The sequence below is a fragment of the Macaca mulatta genome, chromosome 16 (genome assembly GCF_049350105.2).
Source record: "Macaca mulatta isolate MMU2019108-1 chromosome 16, T2T-MMU8v2.0, whole genome shotgun sequence".
Lineage (NCBI taxonomy): Eukaryota > Metazoa > Chordata > Mammalia > Primates > Cercopithecidae > Macaca > Macaca mulatta.
This window is the reverse complement of record NC_133421.1, coordinates 49,572,565-49,591,265: the sequence shown is the minus strand read 5'-3', so window position 1 is coordinate 49,591,265 and position 18,701 is coordinate 49,572,565. Positions and strand designations below refer to the sequence as shown.

The 18,701-nt window shown below is 37.1% G+C and overlaps 1 protein-coding gene across 1 annotated transcript in view; it reads left to right on the top strand.

Annotated features, from left to right (window-relative positions):
• BRIP1 (BRCA1 interacting helicase 1) overlaps positions 1–18,701 on the top strand; it is a 176,837-nt gene that overhangs the window by 10,905 nt on the left and 147,231 nt on the right. Inside the window, exons 5-6 of the mRNA XM_002808125.4 lie at positions 5,493–5,620; positions 7,841–7,960. Coding sequence (XP_002808171.4) covers positions 5,493–5,620; positions 7,841–7,960 — 248 coding nt within the window. The remainder of the gene's footprint in view (positions 1–5,492; positions 5,621–7,840; positions 7,961–18,701) is intronic.

Here is an 18,701-nt window from a genome sequence, read left to right as displayed (position 1 = left end):
TTTTGGTAGTTTTTGTTGGTTTTACCATGTTCCCCAGGCTTGTCTTGAACTCCTGTGCTCAAGTGATCCGCCTTCTTCAGCCGCCCAAAGCACTGGGATTATAAGCATGAGCCATCACACCTGGCCTTAATATTAGCTACTCTATTAGGCATGGAGTGGTATCTTATTGTGGTTTTAATTTTTATTTCACATATTTTCATGTTCTTATTAGCTATCTGTGTATCTTGTTTGATGATATGTCTGTTCAAATAATTGCCTATTTTTTATTAGTTTTCTTTTTTTTTTTTTTTGAGACGGAGTCTCGCTCTGTCGCCTAGGCTGGAGTGCGGTGGCGCGATCTCGGCTCACTGCAAGCTCCGCCTCCTGGGTTCACGCCGTTCTCCTGCCTCAGCCTCCCGATTAGCTGGGACTACAGGCGCCCGCCACCACGCCCAGCTACTTTTTTGTATTTTTAAATAGAGACAGGGTTTCACTGTGTTAGCCAGGATGGTCTCGATCTCCTGACCTCGTGATCCGCCCACCTCGGCCTCCCAGAGTGCTGGGATTACAGGCGTGAGCCACCGGGCCCGGCCATAGTTTTCTTATTTAAACTTCTTTAAACATTTTGAATACAAGCCTTTGATCAGATAAAATTTTAGGTTTTACATTTAGGTCTAAGATCCATTTTGAGTTAATGTGTGTATATGGTGCAAGGTATGGATTCAAATTCATTTTTTTGCATGTGGATATCCAGTTGTTCAGCATCATATGTTGAAAAGGCTATCCTTTATCCACCACATTGCCTTTGCGTCTTCATCAAAAATGAGTTATCCATATGTACACAACTTGATTTTGACATTACTGTGAGTCAGTGTTATTTAGAATAGTCTAAATGGGAAAAATCAAGGTTGTATTCTGGTACTCTCTTTATATTTGTAAGTAAATCCTTTAATCTGTAACCTAAATATAGAAAAATGCAAATCCTAAGCATATAGCTTGATGGATTTTCACTGTCATAACTACTACATAGATTTTTAAAAAAAGGCATTATCAACACCCCAGAGGCCCTTTTCATCTTTTTTCAGTCACTGTCTCTTCTTTCCATAGGTAATTCTTGTCCTCCTGTGACCATTGATGAGTTTTGCCCTTTTATAGAAATAGAGTGAAACTCCATGTCAAAAAAAAAAAGAAATAGAATTATATATGTACTCTTGTGTCTGTCTTTTGCTTAATATTTTATTTGTGTAAGATTCATTCATGCTGTTGCATATAATAGTACTTCTTGTTTTTGTGTATTATTTCCTTGTATGAATATACCACAGTTTATTAATCTGTTCTACAGTTGTTAGGCATTGGGTTGTTTTCAGTATTGTTTAATAGTGCTGTTATGAACATTCTTGTTCAAAGGGGTGCAAATAGGTAAGTATTGTCTATAGACACATTCCTGGTCATAGTATATACATATGTTTACGTATGTATACATAGTATATACATATCTATAGTAGATACTGACAACATTTTCTAAAGCGGTTGAACCAATTTATGCGTCCCTGGTCAGATCCCTCCAACCCCTGCAGCAGTATATGAAAGTTATTCACCATTTTTGTTAGTACTTGATATTTATAGTTTAAAAAAAATGTTAGTCATTCTTGTGTATGTGTGGTATTCTCATTGGGTTTTAGTTAGTATTTCTCTGGTGACTTCATATGTTTATTGGTCGTTTGGATACCCTCTTTAGTGAATTGCCTAATCAAGTTGTTTGCAATTTTTCTTTTCTTTTTTATTTGAGGTGGAGTCTCACCCTGTCGCTCAGGCTGGAGTGCGGTGGTGCGATCTCAGCTCACTGCACCCACCACCTTCCAGGCTGAGGCAATTCTCCTGCCTCAGCCTCCTGAGTAGCTGGGATTACAGGCACCTGCCACCATGCCCAGCTAATTTTTGTATTTTTAGTAGAAATGGGGTTTCACCATGTTGGCCAGGCTGATCTCAAACTCCTGACCTCAAATGATCATTCGCCTCAGCCTCCCAAAGTGCTTGGATTACAGGCGTGAGCCACCGTGCCCAGCCTCCATTTTTCTATTGGGCATTTCTTAGGTTTCTTGAAGATTTTAAAAAACATAACCGGGAGATATCTTCTTTCTTTTTAACTTTGTATCTTAAAGATTTTACCCCTTTGATGAACTTCCTCCAAACTCCCTTGCTATAAAGACCAGGAAGATAAGCCTTTTTGTGTGTGATGATAATATGATTTTTATTTTTATGAATTGGGATTACCCTTATTTGGCACATGGCAGTTCAGTTTTCTAAAACTAAATGATCATTTTGGGTGGACGTTCCCTACCCTCTTGATGGGCCCATGTCAGTTTGCCCCTTATTTATTTGGGACAGGGTTTCTCCACGGTGGCACTACTAACATTTTGAGTGGGATAACTCTTTGTTGTAGGAGCTCTCCTTTGTGAGATGTGTAGCAATACCCCTGGCCTTTATGCACTGGATGCCAGTAGTGTTTCCACCTCCGCTCTTTTTGTGACAACCAAAAATGTCTCTAGACATTGCCCGGTGTGCTTAGGATGAGAAGTGGTGGTGTTAAAATTGGCCCGGTTAAGAATCACTGATCTAGGTTTATTTTGTGGTTATTTTACTGGTTGCCTGGACATGTGGAGCTCAAAATTACCTGTCTTATCTAAAATATATGTGGAAATGCAAAGGATTAAATATAGCCAGGACAGTTTTGAAAAAGCAGGTGAAGGCGAGAGATTTGATCCGCCAAATATACTGATTTATTGTATGTAAATATAGAGTAATTAAGACAGACTGAGGTTAGCACAGTGATAGATCCATATAAAAATATAGAGAACCCTAATTCAGTCCCACATGTATCCAGAAACTTGATATTTTTATAGAAGTGCCTCTATAGCTTGTAGGGGAAAGGAAGAACTTGGGTGGTGCCGGGCCCATTAGATGTCCATATGGAAAAAATTGAAATTGGAGCCCTACTTTATACCATATACAAAAATCCATTCTAGGTACATTAAAGACCTACTTCTGAAAGGCAAAACTATGAGGATTTTTAGAGTATAGTGGTTTTCAAACTGTGTTTCTAAGAACCTTATAAAGAAAGAAACATGACTCGTAAGGGAAGGGGGAAAGTGGATCAGGGAAGTTCTAGGTCTTTCATCCCTATTTTGGAAATTTTAAGCAACATTTCTTTTTTTTTTTTCTTTTTTGAGATGGAGTCTCTTTCTGTTACCTAGGCTGGAGTGCAGTGGCACTATCTTGGCTCACTGCAGCCTCTGCCTCCCAGATTCAAGTGATTCTCCTGCCTCAGCCTCCCAAGTAGCTGGGATTACAGGCGTGCGCCACCATGCCCAGCTAATTTTTGTTTTTTTTTTTTTTTTTTTTTTTTTTTGAGACGGAGTCTCGCTCTGTCGCCCAGGCTGGAGTGCAGTGGCGCGACACTGCAAGCTCACTGCAAGCTCCACCTCCCGGGTTCACGCCATTCTCCCGCCTCAGCCTCCGAGTAGCTGGGACTACAGGCGCCCGCCACCACGCCCGGCTAGTTTTTTGTATTTTTAGTAGAGACGGGGTTTCACCATGTTAGCCAGGATGGTCTCGATCTCCTGACCTCGTGATCCACCCGCCTCGGCCTCCCAAAGTGCTGGGATTACAGGCTTGAGCCACCGCGCCCGGCTAATTTTTGTATTTTTAATAGAGACGGGCTTTCGTCACGTTGGCCAGGCTGGTCTCAAACTCCTGGCCTCAGGTGATCCACCTGCCTCGGCCTCCCAAAGTGCTGGGATTACAGGTGTGAGCCACTGCGCCCAGCTGCAACATTTCTTTAAAAAGAAAATAGTCCTACACTTTAGAAAAAGCTTGAAAATCAGTGCTGTGTGGCATAGGTTCATTTCCAAGTTTATGTAATCTCAAGCTTTCTTTTTTTTTTTTTTTTTGGAGACAGAGTCTTGTTCTGTCACCCAGGCTGGGGTGCCGTGGCGCGATCTCAGCTCATTGCAACCTCTGCCTCCCAGGTTCGAGGGATTCTCATGCCTCAACTTCCTGAGGAGCTGGGATTATAGGCCTGCACCACCTTGCACAGCTAATTTTCGTATTTTTAATAGAGATGAGATTTCGCCACGTTGCCCAGGCAGGTCACTCCTGGGCTCAAGTGATCCTCTTGCCTTGACCTTCCAAAGTGCTGGAATTAAAGGCGTGAGCCAGTGGGGCCAGCCTTAAACTTGTTTTTTGAAAACAGTATTGGACCTGCTCATGTAGGTCTTTCTCTGCTGTAAATCCTTTAGGGCCAAGGATTCTCTCTTTCATTGTTTTTTCCATGGTGTCTGGCCGTGGGATAGACTCAATGTAATAAATGATTGTTGGCTGGGTGCGGTGGCTCACGCCTGTAATCCCAACACTTTGGGAGGCTGAGGTGGGTGGATCACCTGAGGTCAGGAGTTCGAGACTAGCCTGACCAACATGGAGAAACCCCGTCTCTACTAAAAATACAAAATTAGCTGGGTGTGGTGGCACATGCCTATAATCCCCGCTACTCAGGAGGCTGAGGCAGGAGAATTGCTTGAATCTGGGAGGTGGAGATTGTGGTGAGCTGAGATCACACCATTGCACTTCATCCTGGGCAACAAGAGGGAAACTCCATCTCAAAAAAAAAAAAAAAAAAGATTGCTAAATTAATTCAAGCCATGGGAGTGGAGAGAATGTTTAGAGAGAAGCAAAGAGGAAGGAAGTTACCTTTAAGAATATTTATATTTAGGAAAAGGGAGAAACTAATGTATGAGAATAGTTAAGAACAGTGTTACAGACATTAAGGAAGAAGAAAATGTGTTTGCTATGTTCCAAGAAGACAGTGTTTGGCTGTACGCCTAACAGGTTACATATATGGATGTTGGAGTCACACAGCAGGATTCAGTCACATCCAAGCTCTACCATTTAATAACCATATGATACTGGGCAAGCTACTGGACTTTTAAAAACCTAGTGTTCACATTTGTAAGATTGGGATAATTAATGTTATTTGGTGATTAAGAGGTCCTTGATGACCTTGAGAAGGAGCTTTCAGGATTATGAGATTAAAAGACAGATTATATGAGCTTGATTCTATAATCAATGTTTTTGGTCTAAAGAACGTGGAGAAACTTAAGAGAAAAGATACGTTGATACTGTAAAGAAATATTTTTACAGACATGAAATATATTTTCTTCAGAGATCCTTGCAGTTACACATTTTAAATCATGTTATTGGGAGTAGTCTACAAGTACATAAAGCTATTTAAAAAATCAAATTGGACTTTTCCTATTGAAAGCATGTTTCTCAAGATCTTTGATAAAGTAAACTGAATAGTAGAGAAGTGCTTTTTAAACATATTTAAGTTTCATGTTTTAGATTATGGTATGAAATTTCTAGAAATAAACCTTACATCCTGGTTCCAGTTTTCTTCTAGAAAAACTGCCTACGTGTAAGTTACTTATGCTATTTTTTTTTATTACTTCTTATATAAGACTCCCCTGAAAAAACCACTCTGGCTGCAAAGTTATCTGCTAAGAAGCAGGCATCCATATACAGAGATGAAAATGATGATTTTCAAGTAGAGAAGAAAAGAATTCGACCCTTAGAAACTACACAGCAGGTAAACAGAGTTTTTTGGCAGTGAAATAATCCAGTTAGTTACAGCTGAACATGGTAGTCAAGTATCAAGTTTTTAATACACTTGTAGAGATTAGTTGGGTCATGTGACAGCCATAAATTAAATGGTAATTTGTTGTAATTTCGTTTTGTAGAGTTACTTGTCACAAAGGAGTTTGTTATTATAGCAGATTATTCACAGTAACATGTCACTCAAGTGAAACTGCATGGTGTTTCTTATATATGAGGAATTTGATAGTAAAATATTTACTTAAGGCATATCTTAGTGATGTACTACTTTGCACTTTTTAACTCCTCTATTGTTTTTATCTTAAAATAGGATTTTCTTTTGGCTAAAATACCTTTGATATGATTATTAATGTTATGGATGTTTTGGAATTGATAGTTTTAATGTAATGGCAAGATGTATTCTTACTGAAATTTTAAGATTGATACATGATAAAATATGCATATTTCTAAAAATTACTAAAAGGCTTGAATTACCATATATATATATATTATTTTATTTTTTTCTTTGAGACAGAGTCTCGCTCTGTTGCTCAGGCCCAATTCTGTTGCTCTGTTGCTCTCGCTCTGTTGTACAGTGGCCCAATCTCGGCTCACTGCAACTCCACCTCCCGGATTCAAGCAATTCTCCTGCCTCAGCCTCCTGAGTAGCTGGGATTACAGGCGTGCACCACCAGGCCCAGCTAATTTTTGTATTTTTAGTAGAGACGGGGTTTCACCATGTTGATCAGGCTGGTCTCAAACTCCTGACCTTGTGATCCACCCACCTCGGCCTCCCAAAGTGCTGGGATTACAGGCATGAGCCACCACGCCCGGCCAAATTACCGGATATTTTAAATGAAATTTGGATGCAGATGAACACAGTATTTTCTCAGATTTCATGGCAGTGAGATAGGAAGGCTGGGATTTTAATAGATTTAGTTACAAATAAAAAAGATAATTATTAGGCTGAATGTAGTGGCTCACGACTGTAATCCTAGCACTTTGGGAGGCTGAGGCGGGAGGATCTCTTGAGTCCAGCAGTTTGAGACTAGCCTGGGTGACATAGCAAGACTCCCTTCTCCACAAAAAAAATTTAAAAAAAGAGCTGGGTGTGGTGGCATGAGCCTGTAGTCCCAGCTACTTGGGAGGGAGGATTGCTCAAGCCGAGGAGTTCAAGGCTGTCGTGAGCTAAGATCATGCAATTATGCTTCAACCTCGGTGACAGAGCAAGACCCTGTCTCTAAAAAATAAATAAATAAAAACATAAAATAAAAAAAATTATTAATTAGGATGTTATTTGTAGGTAAGTAACTGGGTACTTTTAATTGAGTATACTCGAGGTTCTTGCATTCTTATGTAGTTTAACTGTTCAACTCACAATCTTTATAAATTTCTATAATTCAGCCTTGTTTTTAGAAATGAATGAACTAGTTTATTTTTATCAAAGTACCAATGGCAAATGAAGTGTGAACCTATAGAGATTTCCCCCCGACAAAATGTGTATATAGAGTTGCATGTCCTCAGGTAGGGTCAACATAAAACATTTATTCCCTCAGTTCATTGGTTCTCATTTCATTTTTGGCAGGAATGAGATTACCAATAGAAATGCTTTTCTCTCCAGTTATAACATTAGTGAATAGATCTTTCACAAGTAGGAAAAAGCATGGATACAGTTTGGAAAGAAAACTTAGTGATATTTATAAAAGAAATTTAGTCAAAGACAACTTGGTTTATCAAATACCTAGGAAGTAACAGTAATAATAGTAATCGAGTAATTTATTCCATCCTGTAGGAAATCATGACTATTTACATTAAAAGTTTTATTATGAGTTCTTTTCAGTATAGAATTATGCTTAAATTTTGATTTATTTTCCAATCAGATATGTGATTGGACTTTGCAATAATACTATATTTGATGTCCATATGATGGGACTGTTTTATGAGAAGTTCATTTTACAATACTCTAATTTTGATACATCACTAATTAAAGATAGTTTGGCTAAGATTCATGAGTCGTTACTATGTTCTATTTCATTTAAGTGTTGTAATTAGGTGCTTATTTGCATTTTTAAAATTTGTTTTATTATTGCCGGTTAGAAATAGTCTTTTTTTGGATGCAGAAAAAAAATACATAGAGCTGTTTTGGCCTTTAAGAACAACTAGCCAGTTAAACTTCTAGTTTACCTTAAACTTCATTTTGGTTCTGTGTTTACAGATTAGAAAACGTCATTGCTTTGGAACGGAAGTACACAATTTGGATGCAAAAGTTGATTCAGGAAAGACTGTAAAACTCAACTCCCCATCGGGAAAGATAAACTCCTTTTCTCCACGGAAAGTATGTATTAATGCCATTGTTTAGTTTTAAAGAAGGAAAATATGGAATTTTCTAAATCAATTTTTGACAAAAGAGGAAGAATAGTATAATACAAAGGACAGTAGAAACCAACTCAGAAGTCCTCAGTCCTGTCACATCTGTTACTAATGTGTGGGATGGCAAAGTCTATTCATCTATGCCTCAGTTCCTCATTTATAAAATAAGAGAATTAGACTAGAGAGAGATCTGAAAGTCATTTTTTCTGTTCTGTATTTTAATGTTTGTAAACTCTCCAACTCCTTAAAGTTCTTTCAGGATCCTTAGGGCAACAGTTCTTAAGGAGGAGTCCAGGAAGTTCCAGATATTGAAATTTTTTTAGGGGGTGGTCTGTGAGGTGAAAATTATTTTTGTAATAATATTAAGATGTTGTAGGCCAGGTGTGGTGGCTCACGCCTGTAATCCCAGCGCTTTGGGAGGCCAAGGTGGGTGGATCACTTGAGTTCACGAGTTTCAGACCAGCCTGGGCAACATGGCGAAACCCTGATTCTATAAAAAGTACAAAAATTAGCCAGGTGTTGGGGTGCGCACTTATAGTCCCAGGTACTGGGGAGGCTGAGGTGGGAGGATGGCTTGAGCCCAGGAGGCAAAGGTTGCACTGAGCCAAGCTTGCACCACTGCACTCCAGCCTGGATGACAGAGTGAGACCCCATCTCAAAAAAAAAAAAAAAAAAAGGAAAAAATGTTATTGCCTTTTAGATTGTCTTGACATTTGTACTGGTGGTGCAAAAGCAAGAATGGGTAAAACTGTTGGTGCCTTAGCAGAGATCAAGGTTTTGGCTCCAACCTTTATATATATATATATTTTATGGTAAATTGAGAGACTTGGGTAAGTAACTTTTTTGTCAAAACCAGTTCCTTTATATGGAAGGAAAAAGAATGTGGGACTGGATTTAATGATACCTTATATCTTTTTTTTTTTTTTTTTTTTTTGAGACGGAGTCTCGCTCTGTCCCCCAGGCTGGAGTGCAGTGGCGGGTCTCGGCTCACTGCAAGCTCCGCCTCCCAGGTTCACGCCCTTCTCCTGCCTCAGCCTCCGGAGTAGCTGGGACTACAGGCGCCTGCCACCACGTCCGGCTAATTTTTTGTATTTTTAGTAGAGACGGGGTTTCACCGTGTTAGCCAGGACGGTGGCTCACAACTGTAATCCCAGCACTTTGGGAGGCCAAGGCGGGCAGATCACAAGGTCAGGAGATACTTTATACCTAATTGAATTCTAGCACCTTTAAATTCTAAGGACGCTTTTCCTGTCTTGCTTTTTATTATATGATACTAGGGAGTACAGTATTGTTTTTAAATAAAAATATTTATTTGAATTCATAAATTAGTAGTTTAGTTCTCTTATCCCTGCAAAGGTGTAAGTCTTAGAGTCCTCATGTTTTTCAAATCCGCAGTTGCATTACTTTTGACATATCTTCTTCTATAAATTAAATGATAAATTAGTTTGATGATTTCTGTTTTCCCCTGAATTTGACATTAAACTTTTTAGGTTCTTCAAATTTTTTTAGTTTTTATGAAAATAATTTAGTTTCCACCCAGTGGATTGGAAAATTAGACAGTTGTCTCTTTATTTTTCTATCATTTCTAGTCTCCTGACTTTCTTTTCAAGTCGGAAAATAGTGTCAGTACCTTTTCTTATATGATTAACTTTCTAGTGTCCACTGCTTGATCCCTTTCCTTACAGTTTAGATTCATTTTCTTAATCTGACAATTCATATGTCAAAGATCTAGTGAGGCATCTGCCTCCACGTGGTCAAAATATAGTTAAGAAAAACATTGTTTTTTAGAATAGTATGTTAACATTTTGATATTATTTTGTTCTATCATTCCTAATAATTTTCTCTAGATTTATTTATATTCTGTTCATTTTTTTAGTAAACCCTCACAATAGATAGGGTTGTCTTCAGATACATTCTTATGCTTATACCTGCTTTTTATTTATTCATAAATAAGTGCTAACATTCTTTATGTACTTTAATTAAAGTAATTATATTTGATTTAATGTAGCAGTAGCATATTATTTTAATTCATAACTTGGGCCTGGTGTGTGGAAGACACTTGGGTCCAGCAGAGTGCGCTGTTGACCTTCTTACAAAGTGTTAACACTGGGGTGATCCTTAGGCTGTTTTGTTTTTCCTTTTTCTTCCTCCCATACCCCATTTTTTCTTCCTTCCTACCCTTCTTTCTTTTAATTGACGCTTTTAATTTACTTTTATTTAAAATAGCTATTTAACACAACTGCATATGTATGGTAATACTGATGCTTACTGTGTTATATGCCAGACACTCTTCTAAGCACTTTAGAAATATTAATTCACCTGCAAATACAGGTTCATGTGAGTTGATGCTTATTGTCATGTTCTTTTAACTTTTCTTTGGGTTTGACAGTTTTCAGAATAAAAGAATTTAACTCAGTCTTTATAACAACCCTATCAGGAAGGTATTAATATTTTTCCCAATTATACCTGAGGAAACTGAGGCACAGAGTATTTAAATAACTTGTTCATGTCACAAACCTGGTGAGTAGAAGCTGGATTAAAACCCAGGCAGTCTGACTCTGGAATTGGTCCTCTAAACCACCTCACTATTCTGTTTCTGAATAAACTCTGCCAGATGACTTTTTGATGACAGTTCATTTTTATACTGTTACAGGTCATGTTATATGCATTACCGTGTAGGTAATTTATTCAAGATTCATCCCTCTTCTAGTGTCTCAAGGCCCTGTCTTTTTTCTTTACAATGCTTACTGAAGTTTATAATTATTTATTTATTTGTAGGTTTAACTGTTTTGTTTGCCTCATTACCAGACTGACTATAAGGACAAGTGCAATGTCTCTTTTTTTCAATTTTTTATAACCAGCATCTGGCACAGAGCCTGCACTTAGTAACTACTCGTATTATTTGTTGAATAAATGAATGAAAGAAATGGCCATAGTTAAGTAGATGCATGATTCACCGCTATTTCTTGTAGTTCACAATTTTTACTCAGATCCTTATACCTAAGAGGTTATGACAGTATTGTTAAATACAGGTGACTTAATGCAGATTTAAAAATTGTTTTTGGCCAATCATGGTGGCTTATGCCTGTAATCCCAGCACTTGGGGAGGCTGAGGTAGGCTGATCACTTGAGCCCAGGAGTTTGAGTTCAGCCTGGGCAACATAGCGAGACCCTGTCTCTACAAAAAATAAACAAAATTAACTGGGTGTGGTGGCTCATGACTGTGGTCCCAGCTACTCAGTAGGCTGAGGCAGGAGGATTGCTTGAACCCGGGAGGTGGAGGTTACAGTGACCTGTGATCATGCCACTGCATTCCAGCTTGGGTGACAGAGCAAAACCCTGTCTCAAAAAAAAAAAAAAAAAAGAGTAATAACATTTTTTGAAAAACCTTTAACATTATAAAAACCAATAGAGAATAAAAATTAAAATGTTCTCCCTTATATTAATCCCATCCCCCTTTCTGCTTCCCAGAAGCAAACACCATGAACACTTTCATGAGGATCTTTCTAGATCCTTTTCTATAAATTTATAAGGATATTTTTAATAGTTCTTTTATAGTTTTGTTTGTGCATTTAACTCTCTTGTTTATGGGATTTATTTTCATGCATGTATGAGGTCAGGCTCTAATTGCATATTTTCCCAAATAGTTGATCAGTTGTCCCAGTGTCACTTAATAATTTTTCCTGTTTTGAAGTTTTGCTATTATCATGTACTAGATTGTTATATGTACTTGGATTGGTTCCTGGACTTTTTTTTTCCTCTTTAAATTTTTATTTTTCTTCACAGTGTGTGTGAAAAAATATGTCAAAGAATTCCACTTGGCTTCAAACAGAAAAGCAGTAGACCCCTGCCCTAATTCTATTCTTCACCAATTCCCACTATCTGAAGTAAATAATTTTCAATCATTTTTCCTTTTTATTCTGATAGTTTCTGAAGTAGCATGCATATTTTGCTTTTCTCTTGAGTTTTCAGTGTTAGATACTTTCTGTTGTCTTCCTCCTATCCTTTTCTCCTTTCTCATTACTTCTCCCCTTTAGCCTCCCAGCATTTGGCATTTGTATTATTGTAATTCTGTAAATATTTAAAACTGATTACAGTTCTTTCCCCAAACCAGTATTTTTTTTTTTTTTTTTTTTTGGTGCTAGTAGTTGTCTTGTCCTTTGGTTAGTTTTCTATGTACCTATAACTATTTATCTCCAAACTCTCTGTTAGAACTTAAAATCTATCCATTTAAAGACATCAAGTCAAGATGTCCATATTTTTAGACTCAATATTTACTGGAAATAATGAAAAATACTCTTTTATATTGAACTAAATTTTATATTTCTAAATAACTTTTTTTCTGAATATAAAAGCATCATCTAAGAAAATTTTAGAACCACCAAAATGTGTACTTAAATTATTAACATTAATCCTGAATTAAACTGTCTCCTCAGTATCAACCCGATATTTTGCCTGCTGTCTATTCTTAAGTGCACACACGTGCGTGCACATACACATGCAATGTTATCTATTGCTGTAACAAACCAACCATTTATTTAGCTTACTGTTGTGGGGGTCAGCAATTTAGGCTGGGCTCAGCTGGGCATTTCTTCTGCTGATCTCAGGTGGCCTACTCATGCGTCTGTGGTCAACTGCAGGTCAGCTGTTAAGTCAGCAAGGCCGCCCTGCTTCAGGGAGTTGACTGGTAGTCAGCTGGGACCATGAGGTGGGTCTGTCTCATCATCTAGCAGGCTAATTCTGGTTTATGTATGTGGTGGCCTCAGGGTTCCAAGAGCAGCAAGAGAACAAGCCCCAGTGTGCAAATGCCTTTTGAGTCTCTGTTTGTGTCAGGTTTGCTAATGTTCCAGTCACCAAAAGCAAATCACATGACCAAATCCAGACTCAAGTGGTAAAGCTCACATCTTGGTGGAAAGAGCTACAAAGTAACATTGAAAGGGGGCTTATATACAAAGATAAGTAGAATTTGTTGCCATTTTTGTTATGTAGTATATGTTGCCATATTTGTTACATAGTAGTATATATGTTATGTAGTATATATATTACAAGTATATATATATTTGTTATGTAGTAAACATTTCCACCATAGAGAACACTGCTATGTTTTCTACAAGCTGGCAAAAAAATCGTAATTATTGGGCTGAGTGCAGTGGCTCACTCCTATAATCAGGTGTTGTACAGGGCTCAACCCCTGTAAAGGGGTTGATACTGTAGTATATTTACATATATTTGTTATGTAGTATATATTACATATATTACACATATATTACATGTATACTCCCCACACACAAAATTAAGATTGTAGTGTATAGCTTTTATTTTTCACCTAATGTATCACAGTCATAGTAAAATTTAGCAGGTCTATTTTGTTGGATACTTTTTTGTTGTAATCTTTTTTCCTCTGCCAGTGGTTGGCAAACTATGACCTATGGGCGGAATACAGCCTGCTGCTGTTTTTATAAATAAAGTTTTTTTGAACGCATTTTACATTTGTTTATACATATTGTCTGTGGAACTTTTGTGTTATAATAGTAAAGTTGAGTAGTTGTGATAGAGACCATATGGCTCACAAAACCTAAAATATTTACTCTCTGTCCCTCTATTTATTTATTTTTCTTTTCTTTCTTTTTATGTTCAGCCAGCAGGAAAATCTCTGACCTTTTAGAGAAAAAGTTTGCCAACCCCTGTTCAATACTCTTAATCTTGGTTAAGTTAGGCCAGAGGTTAGTGGAGTTAGTGTGAATCTCTTGCCTTGTCTGCAAATTTACCTAGGGGTAGGATGATAGAATGGATGACTAATTGCTTGAGTGTTTCCTTCAGCTCCAATAATTATGGCTTTTTTTTTTTTTTTTTTTTTTTTTTGAGGTGGAGTCTTGCTCTGTTACCCAGGCTGGAGTGTAGTGGTGCAATCTTGGCTCACTGCAACCTCCACCTCCTGGGTTCAAGCAATTCTCCTGCCTCAGCCTCTCGAGTAGCTGGGATTACAGGTGCCTGCCACCATGCCTGTCTAATTTCTTTTTATTTTTAGTAGAGACGGGGTTTCGCCTTGTTGGCCAGGCGTGTTTCAAACTCCTGACCTCAAATGATCCGCCCGCCTCAGCCTCCCAAAGTGCTGGGATTACAGGAGTGAGCCACTGTGCCGGGTCCAATAATTATAATTTTTTGAGAGCTTGGAGAAAACAGTAGTGTTCTCTATGGTGGAAATGTTTAATGCTCAAAAATTTCAAATCTTCCTTATCATATTGAGTGAACTTGGTGAATATTTCAGAGAAAGTTGACAAAATTCAGCCATTCCTCTAAGTTTTCTTGATGTGTAGATACATTAATGAAATAAATACGTATAGCAACCCAGTCGACATGAGTGTAGCTATTCAGTGGTAATAGTATCTACAATTGTCATGTAGAACGTTTTCATTCATGGATACTGGGTGTGGAAAGATAACTTTACCTTTGAAAACTACTTCGTTAATTGACCAACTGTCTGCCCAGTAAATTTATCTTTTGGTTATTTTAGCTTTTTAAAGGTTTGACTGTCACAACATTATAGAGAAATTGGAAGTACAATACAAACATCTTTTTTTATTGAGCCGTTTGAGAGTATGTTGTTGCCCTGATGTTCCCTCACCCTGAAATACTTTAGTGTCTATGTCTTATAAGCAAAGGCATTCTTATACATAATCACAATATAACCAATAAGAATCAGGAGGTTAAAAAATTGATTCAGTGTCGCCATCTAATACTCAGAACCGGTTTAAATTTTAGCAGTTGTCTTAATAATGCTTTTATTTTTTATTTTTATTTTTATTTTTTTTTTGAGACGGAGTCTCGCTTTGTCGCCCAGGCTGGAGTGCAGTGGCCGGATCTCAGCTCACTGCAAGCTCCGCCTCCCGGGTTTACGCCATTCTCCTGCCTCAGCCTCCCGAGTAGCTGGGACTACAGGCGCCCACCACCTCGCCCGGCTAGTTTTTTGTATTTTTTAGTAGAGACGGGGTTTCACCATATTAGCCAGGATGGTCTCGATCTCCTGACCTCGTGATCCGCCCGTCTCGGCCTCCCAAAGTGCTGGGATTACAGGCTTGAGCCACCGCGCCCGGCCAATAATGCTTTTATAAAAGCAAAAGAATCCAGTTAGAACCATGCATTGCATTTAGTTATCACTTTAGTAAATTCTTCAGTCTGGAACACTTCCTCAGTCTTTCCTTTACTGTCATGATTTTGACACTTCAGAATATTACAGCTTAGCTAGAATGTCTCTTAATTTGGGTTTTCTCCTCATAAGACTGAGGTTATTTATCTTCAGCAGGAATCTGACAGAAGTGATGCCTTCTTCTCATTGCATCTTATGAGGTGGCACACAGTTTCATTTTCTCTCATTATTAATGATTGATAACTTGATTAATATGATATCTGCTAGGTAAAAAATATAACTTTATAGTTATCTTTTTGCCTTTATAAAAGAGGACTTTATGGGGAAGAACTCTGAAATTATATAAATGACATGTCCTTATAAAACATTCAATTTACTCATTTATATCTTTATGGACTTATGATTTTCCATTTTATTCAGTGGGTTATAATTATTATAAGATTTGTTTTGGTACTCAAATGGGAAGCCAGTTAAGTTGATTGTGTCTTTCTGACATATATCAATCATTCTTGGAACACTTCCTTATTTTTTGGCACAAGATAGTGTTCTAGGCTCACCTTATATTTTCCCTGCCCTAGTCTTGGATTCAGCCATTTCTCCGAGGAACCCTGGTTCCATTTAGTGAAAAATAACATTTAAACGCTGTGTTCTGGGAGTTAGCTTTGCTCATTGCTTTTGGAGTTGCTGCTCCAGGCCTTTTCAGCAGACAGCTAGAGAATATACACAATACATATACAAACCCAGACTCATAGACATATACATTTATATATTTTTTCTGTATCTGTCTGTACACTGAAAATTATGAGTGTTTATACCAATACATCCAGTTCCATTCCAGTACCAGAGGGCCCATTCTAATTTTCTTCCTTTCTGTATGTTCAACTGAAAAATCTTGTTTCTGATTCCTCTGAAAGTTAAATGCAGAATTACCATATGATCCAGAAATAACATTTCTAGGCAAATATCCAAAAGAATTGAAAGCAAGTACTCAGATACTTGTACACCAATGTTCATAGGAGTGTTACTAACAATAGCAAAAAGGTGGAAACAACCAAAATGTCCACTGATAAATAAACGAATAAACAAAATGTGGTATATACATACAATGGAATATTATTGAGCCTTAAAAATGAAGGAAATTCTGACATGTACTACAACATAGATGAAACTTGAAGACATTATATGAAATAAAATGAGCCAGTCATAAAGGGACAGATATTGTATGATTCCACTTATAATTTCATTTTCCAGTTATTCGTTACTATTGTAGAAATAGAATTCATTTTTGTATGTTTACCCTGTAACCTGCGACTTGCTAAATTACTTATTGGTTCTAGCTGATACTTTTGAAGTTTCTTCAGGACTTTCTAGGTACACAAAGTTGTATGTTTCATTCTGTGGAAAATACTGTTTTACTTCTTCCTTTATGGTGTTTACCTTTCATGCAGTACAAGGCTGAATTAGAGTGATGAGAATGGATACCCTTGCCTTGTTCACAACCTTGTGGTGGAAAACATTCTGGTCCCTCACTGTTCTGTATGAAATTCGTGCTAGGTGTTCTGTGTATGCCTTTTTGTCAGGCTAAAGAAGTTTCCTTCTATCGCTAGTTGGCTGAACATTTTTATAATGAGTAGATGTTGGATTTTATATTTAAAATTTTACTGCATTCCTTGGTAGGATTATATGTTTTTTCTCCCATATCCTGTTGATATGGTAAATTACATTGATTAGTTTTTTAATGTTGGCCTGACTGTAAATTAGTGTAATAAAACCTGCTTGGTCATAGTGTAGGCCTCATTTTTTACAGTTGTTAGGTTTGATTTGCTAAATTTTGTTAAGGATTCTTTGCATCTATGTTCATAAGAATATTGGTCTATAGTTTTTTGTAATGTCTTTATCTGGCTTTGATATCAAGGTAATGTTGGCTTTATAAAATAAGTTGGGAAGTATTGGTATTACTTCTTCCTTAAATTTTTGATAGAATTCACCAGGGAAGCCATCTTGCCCTTATATGTTATTTTTGGGAAGATTTTTACTTTTAAATTTAATTTTTAAAATGAATATAGTACTATTCACATTTTCTGTTTCTGAGTCAGTTTTAGTAATTAGTATCTTTCAATAAATTTGTCCATTCAAGTTTTTGAATTTATTGGCATAATGTTCAGAATATTCTCTTATTTCTTTAAATGTCTGTAGGATTTGCAGTGATATGCCCTCTTTCATGTCTGATATTCATAATTTGTGTCTATCTCCTTTTTTTTTTTGCTCAATCTAGAATTCATTTTGCTCAATCTATAATAGGTAGTAGAGGTTTATCCATTTTATTGATCTTTTAAAAAGTTTTTGTTGACTTTCTGTTTTTTCCATTTTCTATTTTATTGGTTTCTGCTTTTTTTTTTTTTTTAATTGCCATTATTTTACTTTCTTTGGATGTAATTTGCTCTTCTGCTAGCTTCATAAGATTGAAACTTGGCCAGGCATGGTGGCTCACCTCTGTAATCCCAGCACTTTGGGAGGCTGAGGCGGGTATATCACCTGAGGCCAGGAGTTCGAGACCAGGCTGGCCAACATGGCAAAACCCTGTCTCTATTAAAAATACAATTAGCCAGGCGTGGTCATGGGCACCTGTAATCCCAGCTGCTCGGGAGGCTCAGGCAGCAGAATTGCTTAAACCTGGGAGGCGGAGCCTGCAGTGACCCGAGATCGTGCCATTGCACTCAAACCTGGGCAACAAGAGCGAAACTCCATCTCAAAAAAAAAGAAAAAAGAAAAAAAGAAGATTGAAACTTAAATAGCTGATAACTGATTTTGGACCTTTTTTTTTTTTTCCTAAATAAAACACCGGTGAAAGCTATACATTTCCCTCTAAGCACTTCTTTATCTGTATCCCACACATTTTGATGTAGTTACATTTTTTTCTGATTTCCCTTGTGATTTTTTCTCTGACCCAAGATTTATTTAGAAGTCTAGATAAACACTAACTAGGTGTTTTTTTCCTAGATCTTTTTCTCTTATTGAGTTCTAATTTATTTTTGTGTGGTTAGAGAATAGAATCTATGATTTCAATTCTTTTAAATTTGATGATCTGTCTTGGCAAATGCTCTGTGAGTTTTTGGAAAGTATGGGTATTCATTTATAAAAATCAGTTAGGTCAGGTTTGTTGATTATCTTGCTAAGATCTGTATCCTTGCTGATTTTTTTTTTTTTTTGGTCTACTTATAACTGAATTAGAGAATATGATAAGGGTCCTATAATTGTGGGATTTGCCTTTTCTTTCAATTCTACCAGTTTTTGCTTCATGGGTTTTCATGCTCTGTTATTAGCTGTATACACACTTGAGATTATTATGTCTTCTTGATGTATTAACCCATCTGTCATTATGAAATATCTTTGTTCTGAGATCCATTTTGGCTAACATTGATATAGCCACTCCAGCTTTCTTAGGATTAATATTTCCATAGTATATATTTTTCATCCTTTTATTTTTAACCTATTTGTGTCTTTAGATTTAAGATAGGTTTCTTATAAATAATTGTCTTCTTTATTTATCTGATCTGAC